We start from the raw sequence: 18,829 nt of genomic DNA on the forward strand, positions 1-18,829 counted from the left end.
CAAATTACTTTAAAAAACAACATAAATACCACTGAAAAGCTGGATTTTTAACGCAGTCATTTAAGTCTTTTAATCAAATGTGTGCATTTAATATGGTGTTGTGTTGACTAATTATGTATATAATTTGTTATTATATTTTCTAATAGGTATTAGTAGCCTATGTTATTTTAAATGTGTCGGAATTTTAGCTGTTTAGTTATTCCTTTGCTTTGTCACTAATATTGTTAAACCTGTAATAAAGCACATTGCGTTTTGACCAATAGCTATTTTATAAAAAAATTCTTCTAACAAATGTATACCATTAAAATATATAGACCGATAATTCATGGGATAAATCAACGGCTAGTGACAATATAAGTGGTAATGGTGCTGAAATTGTATACCCGGTTCTTATATACAGTATACAGTATATATTCTACTTTCATATACCAATATTTAATTATTATATGGAGGTTAGGGTTTCATAATGGCAATAGCCTAAATCACTTTTGACGAGTTTGTTTTTACTAATCTGTTACTAACATATTCACCACTAATCTATGTACCATTTTCCTTACATATTGTGGACATATGCCTTCAGATGTTACTTACTTTCTAATGCTATACTAGTTACTTTTCAATATATATATATATATATATATATATATATATATATATATATATATATATATATATATATATATATATATATATATATATATATATTGATGTCCTCTCATGAAGTTAGTGACCATTAGGAATGAACCGCACCAATCGCCAAAAAAAAAAAAAAAAAATCCAATCTTTCATTTGAACAGAAGCAACAAATTATCTTCCCTTGTTATAGTCTCCCTTCAAGAAAGTCACATTAGTAAAGTTTAATGTGAGACTTTCGCCCTGATTTGCATACATTTATTGTCCATGGCACAAACAAACAAGCAATTGTGTTTTGTGGGTGAGTGGCCCGGGGGTGCTTCATGTCCCGACCACACGAAAAGCGGCCGTTAACTCGTCATGCGTGGTTGGGGTAAAGACATTGTTTCAACGTGTGCAGTCATTAAGTCTTGTGTTTGTCGAATGGGGGCGTTAGATACATTGGAAGGGTCCAAAATCCGCAGTCGGTGTAATAGTACCTTTTTTTTCGCAGTCTACAAACAAAAATATCTATAAAATTACCATTGAAGCTAATGAAAGTATCAATACAACTACCAATGAGATCACCAATCATCTTTTCCATTTTGTGCCCAAGACACTTTGGGTCGCTACTTTGGCCTATCTCCGGCAATTTTCCCGGCAGTCCCCTATGACAGTCCTGCCTCTGTCAGCTGCTTCCTGACAGTCCCCCATGACAGTCCTGCCTCTGCCAGCTGCTTCCCCGCCTCCACGTCTCCCTTTTTTACTTTTTCCTTGAGGCGTCCAGTTTAGCGCCGTTCCTGCGATATCACCTGGATTTATTATTAAGGTGCCCCATCCAGCGCCATCTTCTTTTTTAGATATGTTCGGAAACTGCTTGCATCTCTCGTAGTACTCTATCATTGGGGATGGTGTTAGGCCAGTGGATGCCTTTTATCTCTCGCAAGAGCCAATGATCTGTTGGTGGCGGTTGTTACTCTCCAGCATTCTATGCCGTGTGTAGGACGCTAAGGACATTACTTTTAGAAGGTCTACATTTGGTCTTGGAATTTTTTTTCGATCGCCATGTTTTAAGGCTTGCTTGGTTTTGGAGATGTGTACTTTAATTATTTCAGCTTTTGAAGTCTCCGTAAAAATTAACAATACTGCCTACATTTAAAAAAAAATATTATCAGATAATTATTGTTTGTTATCAAAGCAGATACAGATTGCAGAAACAGAAGTAGATATACGAGCTTAACAGTCCGCCATTTTAGGCACTACCTCACCGTTTCTGTCGGACCCAAGGGATATTACCCAGCGTCCGGAGTCCCAAACTACCAACATGATCCACCCCTGGGAGGGGTTTTAAGACATTGGCGTCTTTTTGGAAAACAGAATTAAAATCAACCGAAAACAAACCAGAGCAACCATTGATAAATCTTTAAAATAATTAATCTGGAGTGTGTTACGTCCATGACATGTAGCGTCTCCTGATTGTGTGTGTTGTGTGCTCGAACGACAGGTACCCACTTTTTGTATGTAGTTGTGGCCCTTGGTTGAGTGTGTTTGCATTAATCGAGAGGTGTTCACGAGAGGTGTTCACGAGAGGTGTTCACGTGAGGTGTGTCAGTTGACGGGCTCTGCCCCTTATCCAAAAAGATACCTGAAAGAAACTCTGCATGCTGACCACTTTTCCGGCTTTAGAACTGTACATGTTTCGTTTTGAAAACTTCCTATATGTTCCATGTGACCTCAGTACCTCTGTTGGTTAATGAAGGCGCTTACCTTGTAGTGGACGTCTGTACAAATCGATTGGTTAAATGGATGTCGACGGTGGTGGAACATTTCAGGGACCCTGCGACCAATGTGTAGCTAGAAGTAAAACTGTTGTTGAACTCAACCAATCATTGGCGCTGACCATCCTATAATACGCATGTAACAGTAGACTTGAGTGGGGATACTATCTAATTTTTAATTAAAACACGACATTGAATTATTATCTGGCATTAATTGTATTACTTAATGTCATTCTTTAAGTCATTATGATGAGATCAAACATTTGCAGTAGCCTTAATGACCAATGGTCATGCACTCTTCTCCTATCTAGGGGAGGCAACTCACCTTCATTGCTACTATTGTCACGTGACCAAAAACTCCACATCGAGGCTGACGACTCATGAAAACGAGGTTAGAACTGAGAGCAATGCAGCCGGAAGTAGCGACACGTGACTCTAACGTCTGCTCCCGTGGGACGTAACGAAGGGCCGGTCAAGAGCTTCTTGCGCCCTCCTTAAGTGGAGGTAACTTGTTTTTTTAACGGGAATTTCCGCAAAGGTTTATTAATAGAATCGAACAGCGCGGTTTTTCCGCTGTTTAGGATTTTGCGCGCGTGTTTGGAGTGTCTGTAGGAGGGTGGGGTGGAGGGTGGGGTGGAGCGGCTCTCCAGGACCCGGGACAATTCTGCTGGTGGAAGAACTGGTCATTTGGCGACCTGAAATGGCGTCGTTTAGAAACGGGTCATTTTTTTTTTATTTGGCGCGTTTAAACGGCGTCATTAAAGACCTCTCATATACAACGTTATATGGTGGGAAAGGGTGTGTCGAAATGTCAGTTTGTATTATACGAATATGCATATAATAGGTGCGTTATAACGAGTAACAAGTATCAAAATCTAAGAAGAGGAAATTCACGATAGTGTGTTGGTTATTATAAAATTAAATGGTTTTCGGAGTGTTATGTCCGACCTCCGACAGCCGCGGAGGAAGCGGACGCCCCAGGTTCGTTTGGTATGGTACCGATAGAAGACGTTGTAACGGAATCTCAACAACTTGCCGTGAGCTCGTTAATTCAGTCTAGGGGTAAAACACGACAAATCGAAGAGACTCACACGACTTAAACTATGAATACCTTTTTAATTTATGTACAAGATAATGACACTAGGTAAGATCAAAATGTACAGATTCTCAGTGTAATATAAATAAACTCAACTCCAACTTACAGTTTGGGGAAAAATCACAATACATCACAGCTGTGATAAATCATTAATACACACAACTGAACTGGCCTCATAATAACCACAACAAAAGACCAAGGAGAGACAATTTGCCTCTATAACAATAGAAATCCTTATACAGGTTAAACTATCACCGATAGTCAAAAAGGTGTAATAATACACCAGAACACAAATTCAGTAAACTACAACAAGTCACATAATTCCTTATACAAAAGGTGAAATCATGTCACAAAATAACAATACTGCAAAATGGCGTACCTAACCACAGGCACACCTCTCCTGGTCCCTAGGTCAATCTGGCGGCCTCTGGACTTGAGAATCCCGTGATTAAATACAACTCAGAGTAAGGGGAAATAACTCAAAAGTCTTACGACTATTGGTTGAGGGTCAGTCAAGGATCCTCATGGTCGCAAGTCCATTGGTTGAGGTTCTGCCAGGGATTAAACTTACAATCACATGATGTGACAGCGTTCAGTTGACCGGGTTGTACCAGTGAACTGACAATTCTCCCAAGGACAAATACATATCTCAGGAGATTGAATATACATAAAGCCAAACAGACCTAAGTAGGTCACATCCCCTCCCTTTTAGAGAGGCATTTTTGTTTCACAAAAATGGCAATCACTATATGGAACAAATCTGACATAAAAAATGTCCAATTACAGTAATGAACAAAATTTCTATATCAGGAAAAAAACATCCTCAGACCGCCTCCCCCCCCCCCGGAAATATCACCCCCACCCCCCACCCCCTGAGAAGAAAGTCTGGAAGAAACACTACTGCTAATATACCGTGAATTTTCAGACACATCAAGAATTTTCTGAACAACTACCATCACAAATTGTGGACAGCTACCATCACCAACTGAAAACGTAAAGATGCTGACGGTTTTATTTCCCAGCTGTCAACGTATACGTTAACACCTGGTTCTAGTAACTCTATTTTTGGAATCACGTTGGTTAATATCAACCCGTCATCACAGAACCCCCCCCCCCCCCCCCCCGTCTCCAATCGATGACGTCATCAGTTTTTGAACTACTCTCCCATCCTCTCTCGGCGGTATGAAATTTCATGTACAGGCCCTAAGCTATAAATAGCACAAACATTCCCGATTCCATCTCGCCATTATAGTTTTCTTCGTTCCCATTTTATCAATAACCATTTTCCGTTGTCGCATTAGTTCTATAGAAGACCTCCGTGATGAAACATCTATCGATGAAGTTGTATTTAGCAAGTGTTGTTCTGGTCGAGCATTACACAATTACCAGATCGTATTAACCGCTGAATACCTGCGAGGAAGGAATACGTAGATCTATAGAATATTTAATGAAGGGTAAAACTGTTTGTTGTATGGAGCGTTTCGTTAACTTATAAAAAATAAATCAAAAGAATCATCCGCTCAATTACGTGTGCTGGAGACACGCAGTGCGTTAGATTTAGCCGGTTAAACTTCGCTCACGGAAACATTGATTAGCCTGTTTGTGGGGACAGGTGAGGGTCTAATGTGAGGGTCTAATGTGAGGGTTTAATGTGGGGGTTAGGTAGACCGTGATTCGCCTTGGTATGTGGAAATGTGAGGGCAACAATGTGTGGGAATATGATTGTGAAATCTGTAGATAATGGAATGTAGTATTGTGAGACAATTAAACATTGATTAAGATATGATTATGTCAAACAATGATTGGGTGTTGAATTGTGAGATATGCTGGTGATACATGATTGTGTTTGAATGCAAGTCGCAATCTATGTGTTACTGACCCTAAAAATGAGTGCAAGGCCAAAGGCCATGGCCACTCTCAGCGAAGGTCAAGGCCAATGACACTCACAGCTAAGGTCAAGGCCATGGACACTCTCAGCGGGTTTTCCGGTAAGAAAATTCACTAGAAGAAACACATTCTGGACAAGAGACCGCCCCAGTGTGACAGGCTGCTGTGGTTTGCTAATTATCCTATTTTTGTAAAAAAAAAAAAAGAAGTACTTTATTTTGGTTTTAAAATCTACTCTTATTTCCTAATTAAAATTTAAAAAAAATCGATTCTTCTATTTTCAAGTTAAAATCAAAGAATCGATACCCGTGTCTCGCTTCTCCCTCCCCCCCCCCATGCCCCTGCCCCCCCACGTCCCTGGTGTTGAACGGACCATTTTCTCTCAGGACTGTCCGTCTAATGTGTGAGCAGGGACGGGGACGGGGGACGGTGGAGGGGACGGGCGAGGTTATCGCTCGGCGATGACCGATTTTTTTGTCAAATTTGAGCACAATTATCGTCACATCTGTGGGGGCCAGAACACGCTGTAAATAAAAGAAAACTTTTAAAACGGGGGACAGAACACGCTGTAAATAAAAGAAAACCTTTAAAACGGTCGCGTTGTAAGTTTGCTGGCAAGATGGCGGACGTTGTGAATTGTGTAGTTTGTGAGGTGGAGGTAGTGCTGGTAGGGTTGTTCACAGTTTTCTTAGTTTAGCGGTTTTAGTGGGTCTTTCTGGGTCATTGGGTCATAAGGTTTTGGGTCATTTGAAAATAGAGTAGTCGGTGGACATGGGTCAATGGTCTTGCGTCAGCTGGTAATGGGTAAACTGCTGTATGGTCGGAGAGTTATGTGGATCTTTTAGTTCCAGGCTGCACCGGTCGGTGTGGGTTGTTTAGGGGGCGGCGTGGTAGAGCAAGAGATTGTTCATCCAGAAGTCACAAGTTCGAATCCTAGGGCCGAGATAGACCGGCAGTATATGGCAGTAATTAGCAGTCTCTTCTGGGGGAATGTGATCTAATTAATTTTAGCCTGTTCTGTGTGGGTTAATTAATTTTAGCCTGTTCTGTGTGGGTTAATTAATTTTAGCCTGTTCTGTGTGGGTTAATTAATTTTAGCCTGTTCTGTGTGGGTTAATTAATTTTAGCCTGTTTTGTGTGGGTTAATTAAATTTAGCCTGTTTTGTTTTGGTTAATTAATTTTAGCCTGTTTTGTGTGGGTTAATTAATGGTAGAATATTGTGGGTGGGGTTGGATTAATTAGTGGTAGCCTGCTCTGGTTAGGTGTGGGCTTAAGCCTGATCTGAGTTGGTTAATTAGTAGTAGCTTGCCCTGGATAAGCGTGGGCTAATTAGTAGTAGCTTGTCCTGGCTAAGCGTGGGCTAATTAGTAGTAGCCTGGTTTAAGTGGGTGTTGGTCACTGGAAGACACATTTCTCCTAGATCTTAGGGGTCACCACATAACATACCGTCCAAAAAACGTAGAACCAGAGGCGTAGCGATGGGGGGGTATATATGTCCCCGGGCGCCGACCTCAGGGGGCGCCGAAATTGGTTGGAAAAACAAATTGAAATATAATTTTAGCTGCAGTTTTGCATTATAAATATAAAAAATATATGGGGGGGGGGGGGAAGGTGCGAATGGAAAGTTTGAGGGGGGTGCAAATTGAAAGTTTGAGGGGGGGGGGGGCGCAAATGGAAAGTTTGAGTGGGGTGCAAATTAAAAATTGAAAGGTTGTTCCCGAGGGGGGCGCCAAATTGAAAGTTTGTCCCCGGGCGCCGGGAAGGCTCGCTACGCCTCTGCGTAGAACAAACACATTTCTTCAAACAAGGATAATTTTCAACACTGGGCAGACTTCTCAGGTTTATTTGTAAAACACTTTTTTATGATTAATTTTAGTAGTAAACATTACATATTGGCAAACATAATAGTACACAATCAATCATTTTAGTAGTAAACTTTAGATAATGGCAAGCATAATTGTACACATTCAATCATAATAAATTAGTAACCTATACATATCAAGCTTAAAGATTTACGTTTTAAATATTATGATTATAAATATATTTTAAGATGTGTTGAAAAAAATCATTTTGTAATACTGATGTGATTACAAGGAGAATAAAATACTGAATGATTGTAAATATAGATAATACTGATTAGACATCACATTCCATTTGTTAAATAAGTATCACGACTTTCACAATGCTGCAGTACTAGAGGCCCACACATCGCACAAAAAAGAACAAGTTACTGTATGTAAGCCTGGCTCTGCTTGAGTCGAATAAAGTGGGGCATTTTAACCACGCTACTGCGGTCACTCTATAACCAAACATTGCTCAAGAATATTTGAAATAGAGTTTTAACTGAAGGGAATCTTGATTCTATCATTTAACTGTCTAGCCTAGATATAATCAATTTTCTATTCAGGTAAATTGTAAAAAAAAAAATGATTACATTTTTTTGATGAATAGTCTTGGGAAGTTATTTGTTAATTTTGTTAGCATACAATGAATTTTAAATGACGATTGGGTTTATGCGGTAACGGTACGGGTCTTTATAAACTAACTGGGCTAGAATCTATTACAGATTCCCATTACAAATAGTTCATTGTACGAACTATATGACTAGCAGAAAAGACTTTAAATGATCTCCCCTTATTGAAAGCGGAAGTTCATCATATCCAAGCTTTGAATTATTTATACTCCACTCAACTCACATCTTCAAAGTTTATTTGGTTTTACTTTTTTCTGCTTCTTCCTCGTCGTTTTCATCTTCGTCGGAAGTGTCGCCTGTCGTCTCGCCGAACAGCTCGACACCCCCGGTGTCCTCCGTCTGCGGCATAGAGCCGGACATGAGCTTCAGGATGACCAGCTCCGGCTTGTCGTACATGCCGAACACGACGAGCTGCCCGCCCAGCAGGGTGCTGCACACGGTGATGCGGGTGTCCGGCGTGAACACGGACAGTGCCGTCCCCTGGTCCAGGTCCCACACTGACACGTCCCCGGCAAACACGATGGCCTTGCTGCCGTTGTCCACGACAAAAATTTTCGAGTTGATCTCAAACCGTAGACCGTCGTAGCCTTGAATCCGTCTCAGGGAACTCGGCTTCATCGGGTCCCATATATGGAGCTCGTTGACGGCACGCCCTATGACGATTCGCTGTGCGTCATCTGTGATACCAATAGCCGCGACTTTTGTCTCCCTTTTTAATCTTCTCTTTACCTCCCCTGTCGTGCAGTCCCACAGAGTGACGTAACTGATTTTGCTGTCCTCGTCATAGTTTGCGTGTACAAGATGGCTGCCGTCGTGTGTGAGAGCGGCGTTGTGCAGGAACATCATGGAGTACTCAGTCTGTAAGGTCTGCACGTGCTTTCTGCTAGGGACGTCGAACACGCACAGGTGGTGTGAGTAGAAGGAGGCCACGATGACCTTCTGGTCGCCGCTGATGAGGAAGCGGTCAACGGCGTTGTCCTTCTCCTTCCTCAGCTCCTCCAGCCTCTGTTTCTCCCTCTCTTTCTCCTGCTCGTGACGTCGTGTCTTGGCCGACCTGGAGGTGGACACACAACAGACACATTCAGCATGCTAGTTAATTGATTAGCATTATTTTAAATATTTTTTACTTCAAGGCTCTAATGATGTATTAGACTAGGAGACAAAGAAGGCCTACGCCAAGATTGTTACAAATATGGCCGCCAACATAAATGTGACTAATATGGCCGCCAACATAAATGTGACAACTACGGCCGCCAAATCGATGTGACAATATGACTCACGTTGTCTCGGCACGTCTCTCCCACGGCGTCATAGACTCCGAGTCACTTCTCTTGAGTTTTGGGGCAGTGATCAGTTGCGTCCCCTTGTCCAGCCTTCTCCGTTCCAGCTCTTTGAAACCTGAGAATTTGTTGCTTTGTTAAACAATAGATAAAGGATGTGATGGTTGCTTTGTTAAACAGTAGATAAGGGAGAAATGTGATGGTTGATTTGATAACAGTAGGATGCCGGAGAAATCTGTAGCTTGTAAAATTCAACTGGTTTATATAACCTTGCTTTCTTGATAATATGTTCTACGACATACGAATAATTAGGTAGTTATATTAGGTGGGATCTCAATCAATTAAAACAAACACCTTTTATAACTGATTCAGTTCACGTTTGGAGCCCCTCTCCCACCTCCATGTTAAAACATTGGACCACCCCCAATGATGACGTGTGATTTAGTGTACCCTTGACCCCTTGACCCCCTACCTGTCTTGATCCTAGCCACAGCATGCCCAGACTGCAGGCTCCAGATGATGAAGTGTGTTTTAGTGTACCCTTGATCCCCTTGACCCCTTGACCCCTACCTGTTTTGATCCTAGCCACAGCATGTCCAGACTGCAGGCTCCAGATGATGAAGTGCGTCCTGTTGTCTGACGGCCCCAGCAGGTTCTCACTGTCCAGCAGAACGTACTCGTGTGACGGAGCCGGCACGATGTAGCAGCCGGTCAGCCGGCGCGTGTACCTCTTGAGCTTGAGGTCGTAGACCAGCACGGTCTGGAAGACGGGCCTGGAGTCGTCCGTGGCGCTGGAGATTCCCTTGTCCGTCAGGATGACCAGCTGGGTGTTGCGCATGACCATGGCGTCCGTGCCTTCAGCCAGCCCTCGCTCGATCCTCACGGCGGCCTGCAGACACTTGCCTTTTGCCACGTTCCACACGCTGATTGGTCCGTTGTTGATGGCCTTGGCTACCACATATCTGCAAACACAATGTGTACATGAGAGTAAACACAATGTGTACACGAGACCAAACACAATGTGTACACGAGACCAAATACAATGTGTACATGAGACCAAACACAATGTGTACACTAGACCAAACACAATGTGTAAATGAGACCAATGACAATGTGTACATGAGACCAAACACAATGTGTACATGACACCAAACACAATGTGTACATAAGACCAAACACAATGTGTACATGAGACCAAACACAATGTGTACATGAGACCAAACAACATGTGTACATGAGACCAAACACAATGTGTACATGAGACCAAACACAATGTGTACATGAGACCAAACACAATGTGTACAAATATAAAATAAACCGGGAGTGATCTCCCCTAAACATTCTCGAATATTCTTATATAAAACAACAGGGGATGGGAACTCGGGATATAGTTATGATTTTTAATCCATTTTAAATACTTAAACTTTTTAAAATAGAATAGAATCTCATAGAAAAAAGAATTGCGCACCAAGCGAACGCAAAACAAAATGTGCATAATAGTGCGGAATATTATTAGTACTTTATAAATTTACATTAGTTTTTGAGAATTCGGAAATAGCGTAAATTAGTACTTCCGATCAACGGAAATTACTCAAAATCTGAGAGAAGGTGGAAAAGTAGATCTTTAACTTACATGTGAAATTTCATTTATCTATCTGAAATAGTACTCAATTTATAGGCTTTTAAAAAATTCAAAGTAGAAAAAGTACCACTTCCGGTTATCGGAAATCGCTCAAAAGTTGATCAGGATCTACGATTTTGATAAAATACTTATATAAGAAATTTCATCAACCTAGTTGTAACGGTACTCAAGTTATCGTGTTTACACACACACACACACAGACACACACACACAGAGACACACAGACTTACGGACAAGATTGCAAAATTATTTTTTTCCGTATCAGTGAGGTGTAAAACGTCGAGATTTGTAAAAATCTCGATTTTTTTTTTGCACGATTACAAGACTTTCTCTATACTTCGTATATACGAGAAAGTAAAAAAAAATCATTGCTGAGTGTGCACTACTCTTAGATTAAACTAAAAATCATTAAAAAAAAATAATAGAAAATAAATAAACGTGTGCCTTAGAAAAGTTCCTGAGTAATAGGTTTTCTTATTCAATGTTTTTTTTTTAAATATCATAGTTACCAGAATTTATATGTAAAACATTAATTATGTGGTTAGGTTTAGCTACCTTGGGTTATCTATCATGGGCCATATGTCAGCGATTCCGTGTTGTTTCTTTAACTTGGGCACTGGCTGGTTGACCTTTGAACTCAGGTCCCACAGCCGCAGGAAGTTTTCGTCTTCAGCGCCTGTCAAGCAGAACCGGAAGTCGAGACATGCGCAGAGGGGGCTGACGCAGGGATGTGAGGCCAGGTGCTTGTGGTCCTCGGTCTCCAGGTTGTACAGGACCACGTCTGATGTTTTGTTGGTGCGGTTGACGGAGACAGCGATGGCGTGACTTCCGGCTAGGTTCACGAACAAGTTCCTGATGCTGTCTTGCGGACAGCCGCGGATGCTCCTGATGTACGTGCACTTGGCCGCGTCAAAGAGTTCCAGCGTGTGGATCTCGCTGAGCGTCAGGTTCTGCTGGCGGCAGCAGATGATGAAGTACTCCCTAGAGATGGCCAGCGCCACCACGGCCGACGACTTGTCGTGGCAGTCCAGATTTTTGACAATCTTCCCCGTCCTCGCGTGATGCACAGTCGCGAAGTTGCCGCTCCTGAACGCGTGCAGTACCTGGTCGCCGGAAGAAGAGTCTGCGATTAAAATGGAATTGTCTTTGTGGATGCTATGGTCGGGAATAATTTCCTCACATATTAGACCAAAATTGTCCAGATTCCAAGAACGGAAAACGTTTGACCCATCAAAGACGGCAACCAGAAGACGGCCGTCAGACGCCAGACATATACTGGCTGGGTCGATGTAGCTATCGATGACAAAAACACATTTTTCATTTTGTAAATTCCAAATTCTGATAACGGAATTTTCAACCGTGACAGCTAAGGAATTGGCCATGGCAGTTCGTATAACGGAAATGTCCGATCCTTGATCTTTCATTGATTTTAAAACTTTGCCGGATCGAATGTCCCAGAGTTTGATGGTTCGGTCTCTGGATGCGGTCAGCACACGAAGTCCGTCAGTGGTCAGCGTCAGGGCCGTGACGGGCGCTGTGTGTCCGGACATGACGTCATACATCATCCCGCCCGGCTCACTCAGGCACGTGGTGGACGGGATGAGAACGGGGAGGGACGACTGCTTGGCGGCCGACAGCAGCACGAGCAGGGTGGGGAACTTCTTTGGGTCCCCCGGGGATTTGGGGGCGTCTGCTGTGATGATCCGCTGGAGTCTACCGACGATCTGAGAGCCGAGCTGACGAGGGTCACGCATCAGTGCTTTCCGAGACAGTTGGAGAACCTCCGAGATTACCCTCAGCTCCACCTCCCCGGGCTCTAGAGCCAGTACCACGTGATACTCCTCCAGCAGCGCTATGAGGGAGGTGCCGCAGAGTTTGGCCAACATCCACTCAAAGCTACACAGACAGTGCTGCTTGAGCAGGGCGTTCTGCTGGGACCTCAACAGATGGAACGGCAGCTCGTTCACCCGCCTCAAGTTGTACACGCGCTCAGTTTTAGACTGCTGGGGCTGGAAGTACAGCTCCTGGTGCGATATTAGCCGGTCGCTTCCTTTCTCATTCCCGGTGAAAGGTTTAGGCGTGCCCGCCCACAGCCCCAGGAAATACTCAGAGAGAGCCTTGTGGTAGGACGGCGCCTTGTCTCTCTGCAGCAGGTATCTTTCTTCTGCCGCGTCGTGCATGTCCGCGTGCGCCCACCTGAACGTCTTGACGCCATCCGCCCTGACCTCGGCGACCAGATCCCCCATGTCTTCCAGCAGCCGCACCCACAGCAGTGTGGGCAAGCGCCGCCTCTGCATCCTGTGTGTGGCCACGACATCATCCATCACGACATCATCCAGCGACAGAACATCTTCCATCTCGTTGAAGGTCAAGCCGCTCCGGGCCGCCGTGATGTAGCCGAGGGCTCGCCTGACCAGAGGCTCCCCGTGGTCTCTCTCCAGCCGGCCGAACCGGAGCGTGGCCAGTTTCTTGACCGTCTCGCCCAGCTTGACGGCCTCCAGCTTCATGTAGGACGTCCACGTCACCACCTCAGTGAAGGCGACCTGCGGGGACAGGTGTAACGGCATTAGACGGAATGTTGCAATGGTTTAGGAGCCGGTAAATAATGCCGGTAATGTGTAAACCTACCCTAAACTATGCCAAACTACATAATATTCCATATATTCCCATCTCTAGCCCTGACTTTAACCCCACTTGTCAACTGCTAACAGTGTTACTTACTACAAATACCATTAATGATGATTATTGTATATTGTAGAAATTTAAAAGATAAACATACTTGCTAAAAAACGGGTCTACGACAAATTCCCGAAAGACACTTGCCCGAATGCGACAAATGCCCGAATGGACACTTGCCCGAATGCGACAAACGCCCGAATGGACACTTGCCCGAATGCGACAAACGCTCGAATGGACACTTGCCCGAATGCGACAAATGCCCGAATGCCACTTGCCCGAATGCGACAAATGCCCGAATGGACACTTGCCCGAATGGGACAAATGCCCGAATGGACACTTGCCCGAATGCGACAAATGCCCGAATGCCACTTGCCCGAAGGCCGTTTGCCCGAAAAATGTTAACATTATATATTACTAAATAATCATTTGTAATCAATTTAAATTTAAAATGTTGGTAAACAAAACACATCTACGCAAAAAGAAAGTGAAAAAATAATATTATATATTACCAAGCAGACATTTTAAATTAATTTGTATTTGATATTTAAAAAGTGTAGAAACATACTTTCTCTTCCATATATGAAATTAGACAAAAATACAATTTTCATTCATCTCCGTATTGTAAAATGAGTTTTGCTTTCTTTATTAAGTAATCGCTTTAACACATTGTTTTAACAAGGTGCATTAAATGGAGATCAAACATATTTGACTAAGTTTAGTTTTTAAATTTGCTACCTAGACCTCGCCTCATTCTTTTGTTAAATGATCACCACACAAGTTAAGCATAACAAGATAAACAAACAAACGCGCTTCTGTTCAACGTTGCGAGACGCCGCGCCGCTTACGCCGTGTCATAAAAACTATATAACCACGGCAACACGTCGGCTAAACAAGGTGTTCCAAAACATTCATCAAAAGAATGTTAGAACACCGCCGCCAACATCACCTTACATTTATTGAAGAATAAAGTTTTTCTTACTGCACTTTTTCAGTTTTGAAAAAAAAATAAACCGGGAGTGATCTCCCCTAAACTTTCTCGAATATTCTTATATAAAATAACAGGGGATGGGAACTCGGGCTATAGACATGATTTTTAATCCATTTTAAATACTTAAAGTTTTAAAAATAGAATAAAATCTCGTAGACAAATTAATTGCACACCAAGTGAACGCGAATAAAAAAGCGCATAATAGTGCGCAATATTATTAGTACTTTTAAAATTTAGATTAGTTTTTTGAGAAATCGGAAGTAGCGTAAATAAGTACTTCCGGTCAACGAAAAATTCTCAAAATTTTACAGAAGGTAGAGAATTAGATCTTTTACTTACATATCAAATTTCATCTATCTATCTGAAATAGTACTCAAGTTATAGGCTTTTGAAAAATTCTAAGTAGAAAAAGTACCACTTCCGGTTATCCGAAATCGCTCAAAAGTTGATACGGATCTACGATTTTGATAAAATACTTGTATATGAAATTTCATCAACCTAGCTGTAACGGTACTCAAGTTATCGTGTTTACACACGGACACACACACACACACACACACACACACAGACACACAGACATACGGACAAGATTGCAAAATTATGTTTTTCCGTATCAGTGAGATGTAAAACGTCGAGATTTGCAAAAATCTCGTTTTTTTTTTTTGCACGATTACAAGACTTTCTCTATACTTCGTATATACGAGAAAGTAATAAAAGCTAAATTTAAAAATATAAACAACTTTGTTTTATGTTTAGAATTGTATTTATAATCAAAATTTCAAACGGAAATTGATTTAAAGAATGTCTATTTGGAAATATTATTTATTATCTAATATTAACATTTTTCGGGCAAACGGCCTTCGGGCAAGTGGCATTCGGGCATTTGTCGCATTCGGGCAAGTGTCCATTCGGGCATTTGTCCCATTCGGGCAAGTGTCCATTCGGGCATTTGTCGCATTCGGGCAAGTGTCCATTCGGGCATTTGTCGCATTCGGGCAAGTGTCCATTCGGGAAATCGGCCTTCGGGCAAACGGCATTCGGGCAAGTGTCTTTCGGGAAAACGTTCGGCTCCCCTAAAAAAACTAAATGGCTTAACTCGATAATAAATAAACCAAGGACTATAACTCTTGTAAACACTTAAGCTAACTTTGTCAAAAGTTATCTCACCTTAAGAAACAACGGGTAGGGACACTTCCTGAAAGCCTCGAGCAGAACCTTGTACTGGTGGTCAGTGATGGTCCGGTGCTGGCTCTGGAACCAGTTGTCCAGTAGGGCTTGAGCCGCGTGTTCTGGCAGTGGACCGACTTCCAGGAAACTTCCGGCATGACCGTCCAGCAACTTCCGTGCGGCCGGCAGACATTCGAACCGGTCGTCAGACACGGTGGAGATGATGATCTTGACGTGAGGCGGCAGGCACGTCGGCAGCCATTGAAGTTTTCTACCATCGAACTGACCTGCGACACAGAGGTAAGCACGGATTGAAGGTAAGCGTATAATTTAATACATTATCGGTTAAAGCTCTGTTGATTTTTAATTCTCTAATTCATTTTCCGATAGTGTAAAAACAAAACAAAACCCGCACCTGTGAGCCGATCCACTCCATCAAAAATAAAGATGAGCGGATTTTCTTCTGTAGCGTTGGATATACGGCAGCTGAAATCGTTGGACACACCTTTGATATCCTGCAAGACAAACAACAACACTTTAATTTTGTCTAATGCTACACTAAATGTCACAAGAATCTGTAGGAGGGACTTATTACACAAATTAGATTGGATTGTGTGTTACTTTAAGATCATATTGTTTTACGTATTCTTATTAGTATACAGGGAAAAAATTGCATTTCATTTGACTCGAATAAAAAGGAAGGAAAAATAAGGAAAATAACGACAGTAAACTAAATGTGTTCGTCGTTTGGCGGCAGGAGAACTAAATACAAATACACATGGGTTATGGGGGCATGTACAAAACACACATGACAAAACACAGACAAAACACATAAGGCCCACAGAAACCTACAAGTAGAACATACACCAAACATATAGTCCACACCAAACACACGAGGTCCACAGAACCTTGCATGAAGAACATACACCAAACATATAGTCCACACTAAACACATGTGGTCCACAGAACCTTGCATGAAGAACATACACCAAACATATAGTCCACACTAAACACATGTGGTCCACAGAACCTTGCATGAAGAACATACACCAAACACATGAGGTCCACATAACTTTGCATGAAGAACTCACCACAGGAATCTCGGCAGGATTCTGATCAAAGATGTGACATAACTGCTGACACACGTGATGTAACATCAGTCTGACGTCAGTAGAGTCTACCGTGGAGCCGATGACCCGAACTATGACCCTGGGTACCAGATCATCACTGGGGAGGGAAGGGGAGGGGTAGGGGTTGACTGACACAGCATTCAAATAACAAGTTTTACTTCTACCATAAAATGTTGGATGTATTTGACTAACTCAATACTTTCTAATCAAACAATTTGTATTTCTAGTTTGACATGTTGCGAAAATACAATATGCTACGTTTAATACCTTTTAAACCATTTGTTAATTTCTTTGGCAGTTTTCCCCAAGATGGCCGACTTTCCACTTCCGGGTTTCCCGAAGAGCACCAGTGGTGTCCTTGAGTCAGATCTGAGGTAGGCTTTGATGATGGTCAGCTCGTCTTTTCTTCCTTCAAACTTGCTGGCCCTGTAGACGGAGATCGAGAGTCAACTCAAGCCGATGTTCTCGCTATATCAACAGCTAGGGTTGGGTTGGGTTAGGGTTTTAGTGTGTGGTGAAACAAGACATGGTCAGATGCTGATGTAGCTGCGTGTAATGTGAGGTCGGTATGCTAAGCGTGAGTGCAAGACAGAAGTCAAGGATTAAACTAATCCGCTTCAACCAATATCTATACATCTTTAAACTAATCCGCTTCAACCAACATCTATACATCTTTAAACTAATCCGCTTCAACCAATATCTATACATCTTTAAACTAATCCGCTTCAACCAACAAAAATATCTTTCATGTCCTTTATCTTTGATATAAATATAGCATCACTTTCACACGTCATGTGACTCTACTTGAACAGATCTCGCTTACTTCTCGTGACAACATCTCACGTGCTGCGAGACTTCTGGAAACAGTTCCTGCTGCCAGTGTCGCCCCTCCCCTCCCACCTCCTCTGCCGTTGTGTCCAGCTCGTGCAGGGTCAGGTCAAAGAGCGTCCTGGAGATCCGGTCCACGTACACGCCGTGGTCTCGCCGGATGCCGGGCTTGATGCCGCCAGGCGACCACTCCAGCAGGTAGCTGCTCACGTGATTCTCTGGAACCTGAAACGGTAGGTAGACATTTGCTTACGTCATGGATAGGTGGACATTTTCTTACGTTATAGATAGGTGGACATTTTCTTACGTTATAGATAGGTGGACATTTTCTTACGTTATGGATAGGTGGACATTTTCTTACGTTATGGAAAGGTGGACATTTTCTTACGTTATGGATAGGTGGACATTTTCTTACGTTATGGACAGGTGGACATTTTCTTACGTTATAGATAGGTGGACTTTTACTTACGTTATGGACAGGTGGACTTATTGTTTACAAAATTTAACACAAATTTAGTAGTGTGGACACTGCATTAATCATTAAGGTTATTATAATGGAGGCCAAAAATACTTAAGTTGTATATTTACAACAGTGTGCATACGGGACAAGTCGATAAAGTTCACAATTTTTTAAATACTGTTTTAAAAACAATTAACAAAAGGACAACTGACCATTCCCTTGTGCACATCTTTTCGAATGTTCTGGATTTTGTTCCACGCCCTCTCGTCTAAAGATGGCGTCCTGTCGTTGGTGAGGTCAAGGTAGTCCTCAGCCGCGGCGTCCTGCAGGTGGTCAGCCAGCTGGTCAATTGTCCTGATGACGCAAGCCGTGTGGGCGGGTGACGTGTCGTGTTCCAGGATGTCTTCCAACTGCATGCCGAACACTGGGGTGGGGGGGGGGGGGGAGGGAGATCATAGCGTGTTAGGGTTGGGGACACACAAGTTTACGTCAGTGAAATATTGTAATTATAATTTTTTTTGGGTCAGGAGTTGATGTTATTTAAATGAATTCAAAAAGTCGTTATGATAATAATAGATCTAAGTTTACTGCAAGCTTATTGGAGACAAATTATTCAGTGTTTATATTTATGATAAAGGAAAATGGAGTTTTTTTTAAAGTCGAGTTCAAAGAAACTGTTGAACTCTACTTCATTAGCTCCATGTGCCGTGAGTCTCGAAAGAGAACTGTACTTTTGTTTGGTTTAAAATAGAACTTTAATTGAAGAATTCTAGACAGTTGTAGCCTCTCAAGAAAAGACTTCAACTAG

The 18,829-nt window shown here is 42.4% G+C and overlaps 1 protein-coding gene across 6 annotated transcripts in view; it reads right to left on the reverse strand.

The window, feature by feature from the left end:
- Window positions 1-7,201: 7,201 nt before the first annotated feature.
- Window positions 7,202-18,829, reverse strand: part of LOC131937445 (uncharacterized) — a 43,676-nt gene continuing 32,048 nt past the window's right edge. For all 6 annotated transcript variants that reach the window (XM_059294892.1, XM_059294888.1, XM_059294887.1 and 3 more), the window contains 10 exons: window positions 18,234-18,445; window positions 17,557-17,786; window positions 17,001-17,159; window positions 16,695-16,830; window positions 16,019-16,118; window positions 15,604-15,890; window positions 11,325-13,312; window positions 9,698-10,089; window positions 9,128-9,245; window positions 7,202-8,901 (listed from right to left, as the gene is read on the reverse strand). In XM_059294892.1, coding sequence (XP_059150875.1) covers window positions 8,082-8,901; window positions 9,128-9,245; window positions 9,698-10,089; window positions 11,325-13,312; window positions 15,604-15,890; window positions 16,019-16,118; window positions 16,695-16,830; window positions 17,001-17,159; window positions 17,557-17,786; window positions 18,234-18,445 — 4,442 coding nt within the window. In that variant the 3' untranslated portion in view covers window positions 7,202-8,081. The remainder of the gene's footprint in view (window positions 8,902-9,127; window positions 9,246-9,697; window positions 10,090-11,324; window positions 13,313-15,603; window positions 15,891-16,018; window positions 16,119-16,694; window positions 16,831-17,000; window positions 17,160-17,556; window positions 17,787-18,233; window positions 18,446-18,829) is intronic.

Source organism: Physella acuta, unplaced genomic scaffold, assembly GCF_028476545.2.
Source record: "Physella acuta isolate Inbredline_101_S28 unplaced genomic scaffold, ASM2847654v3 ptg000210l, whole genome shotgun sequence".
NCBI lineage: Eukaryota > Metazoa > Mollusca > Gastropoda > Physidae > Physella > Physella acuta.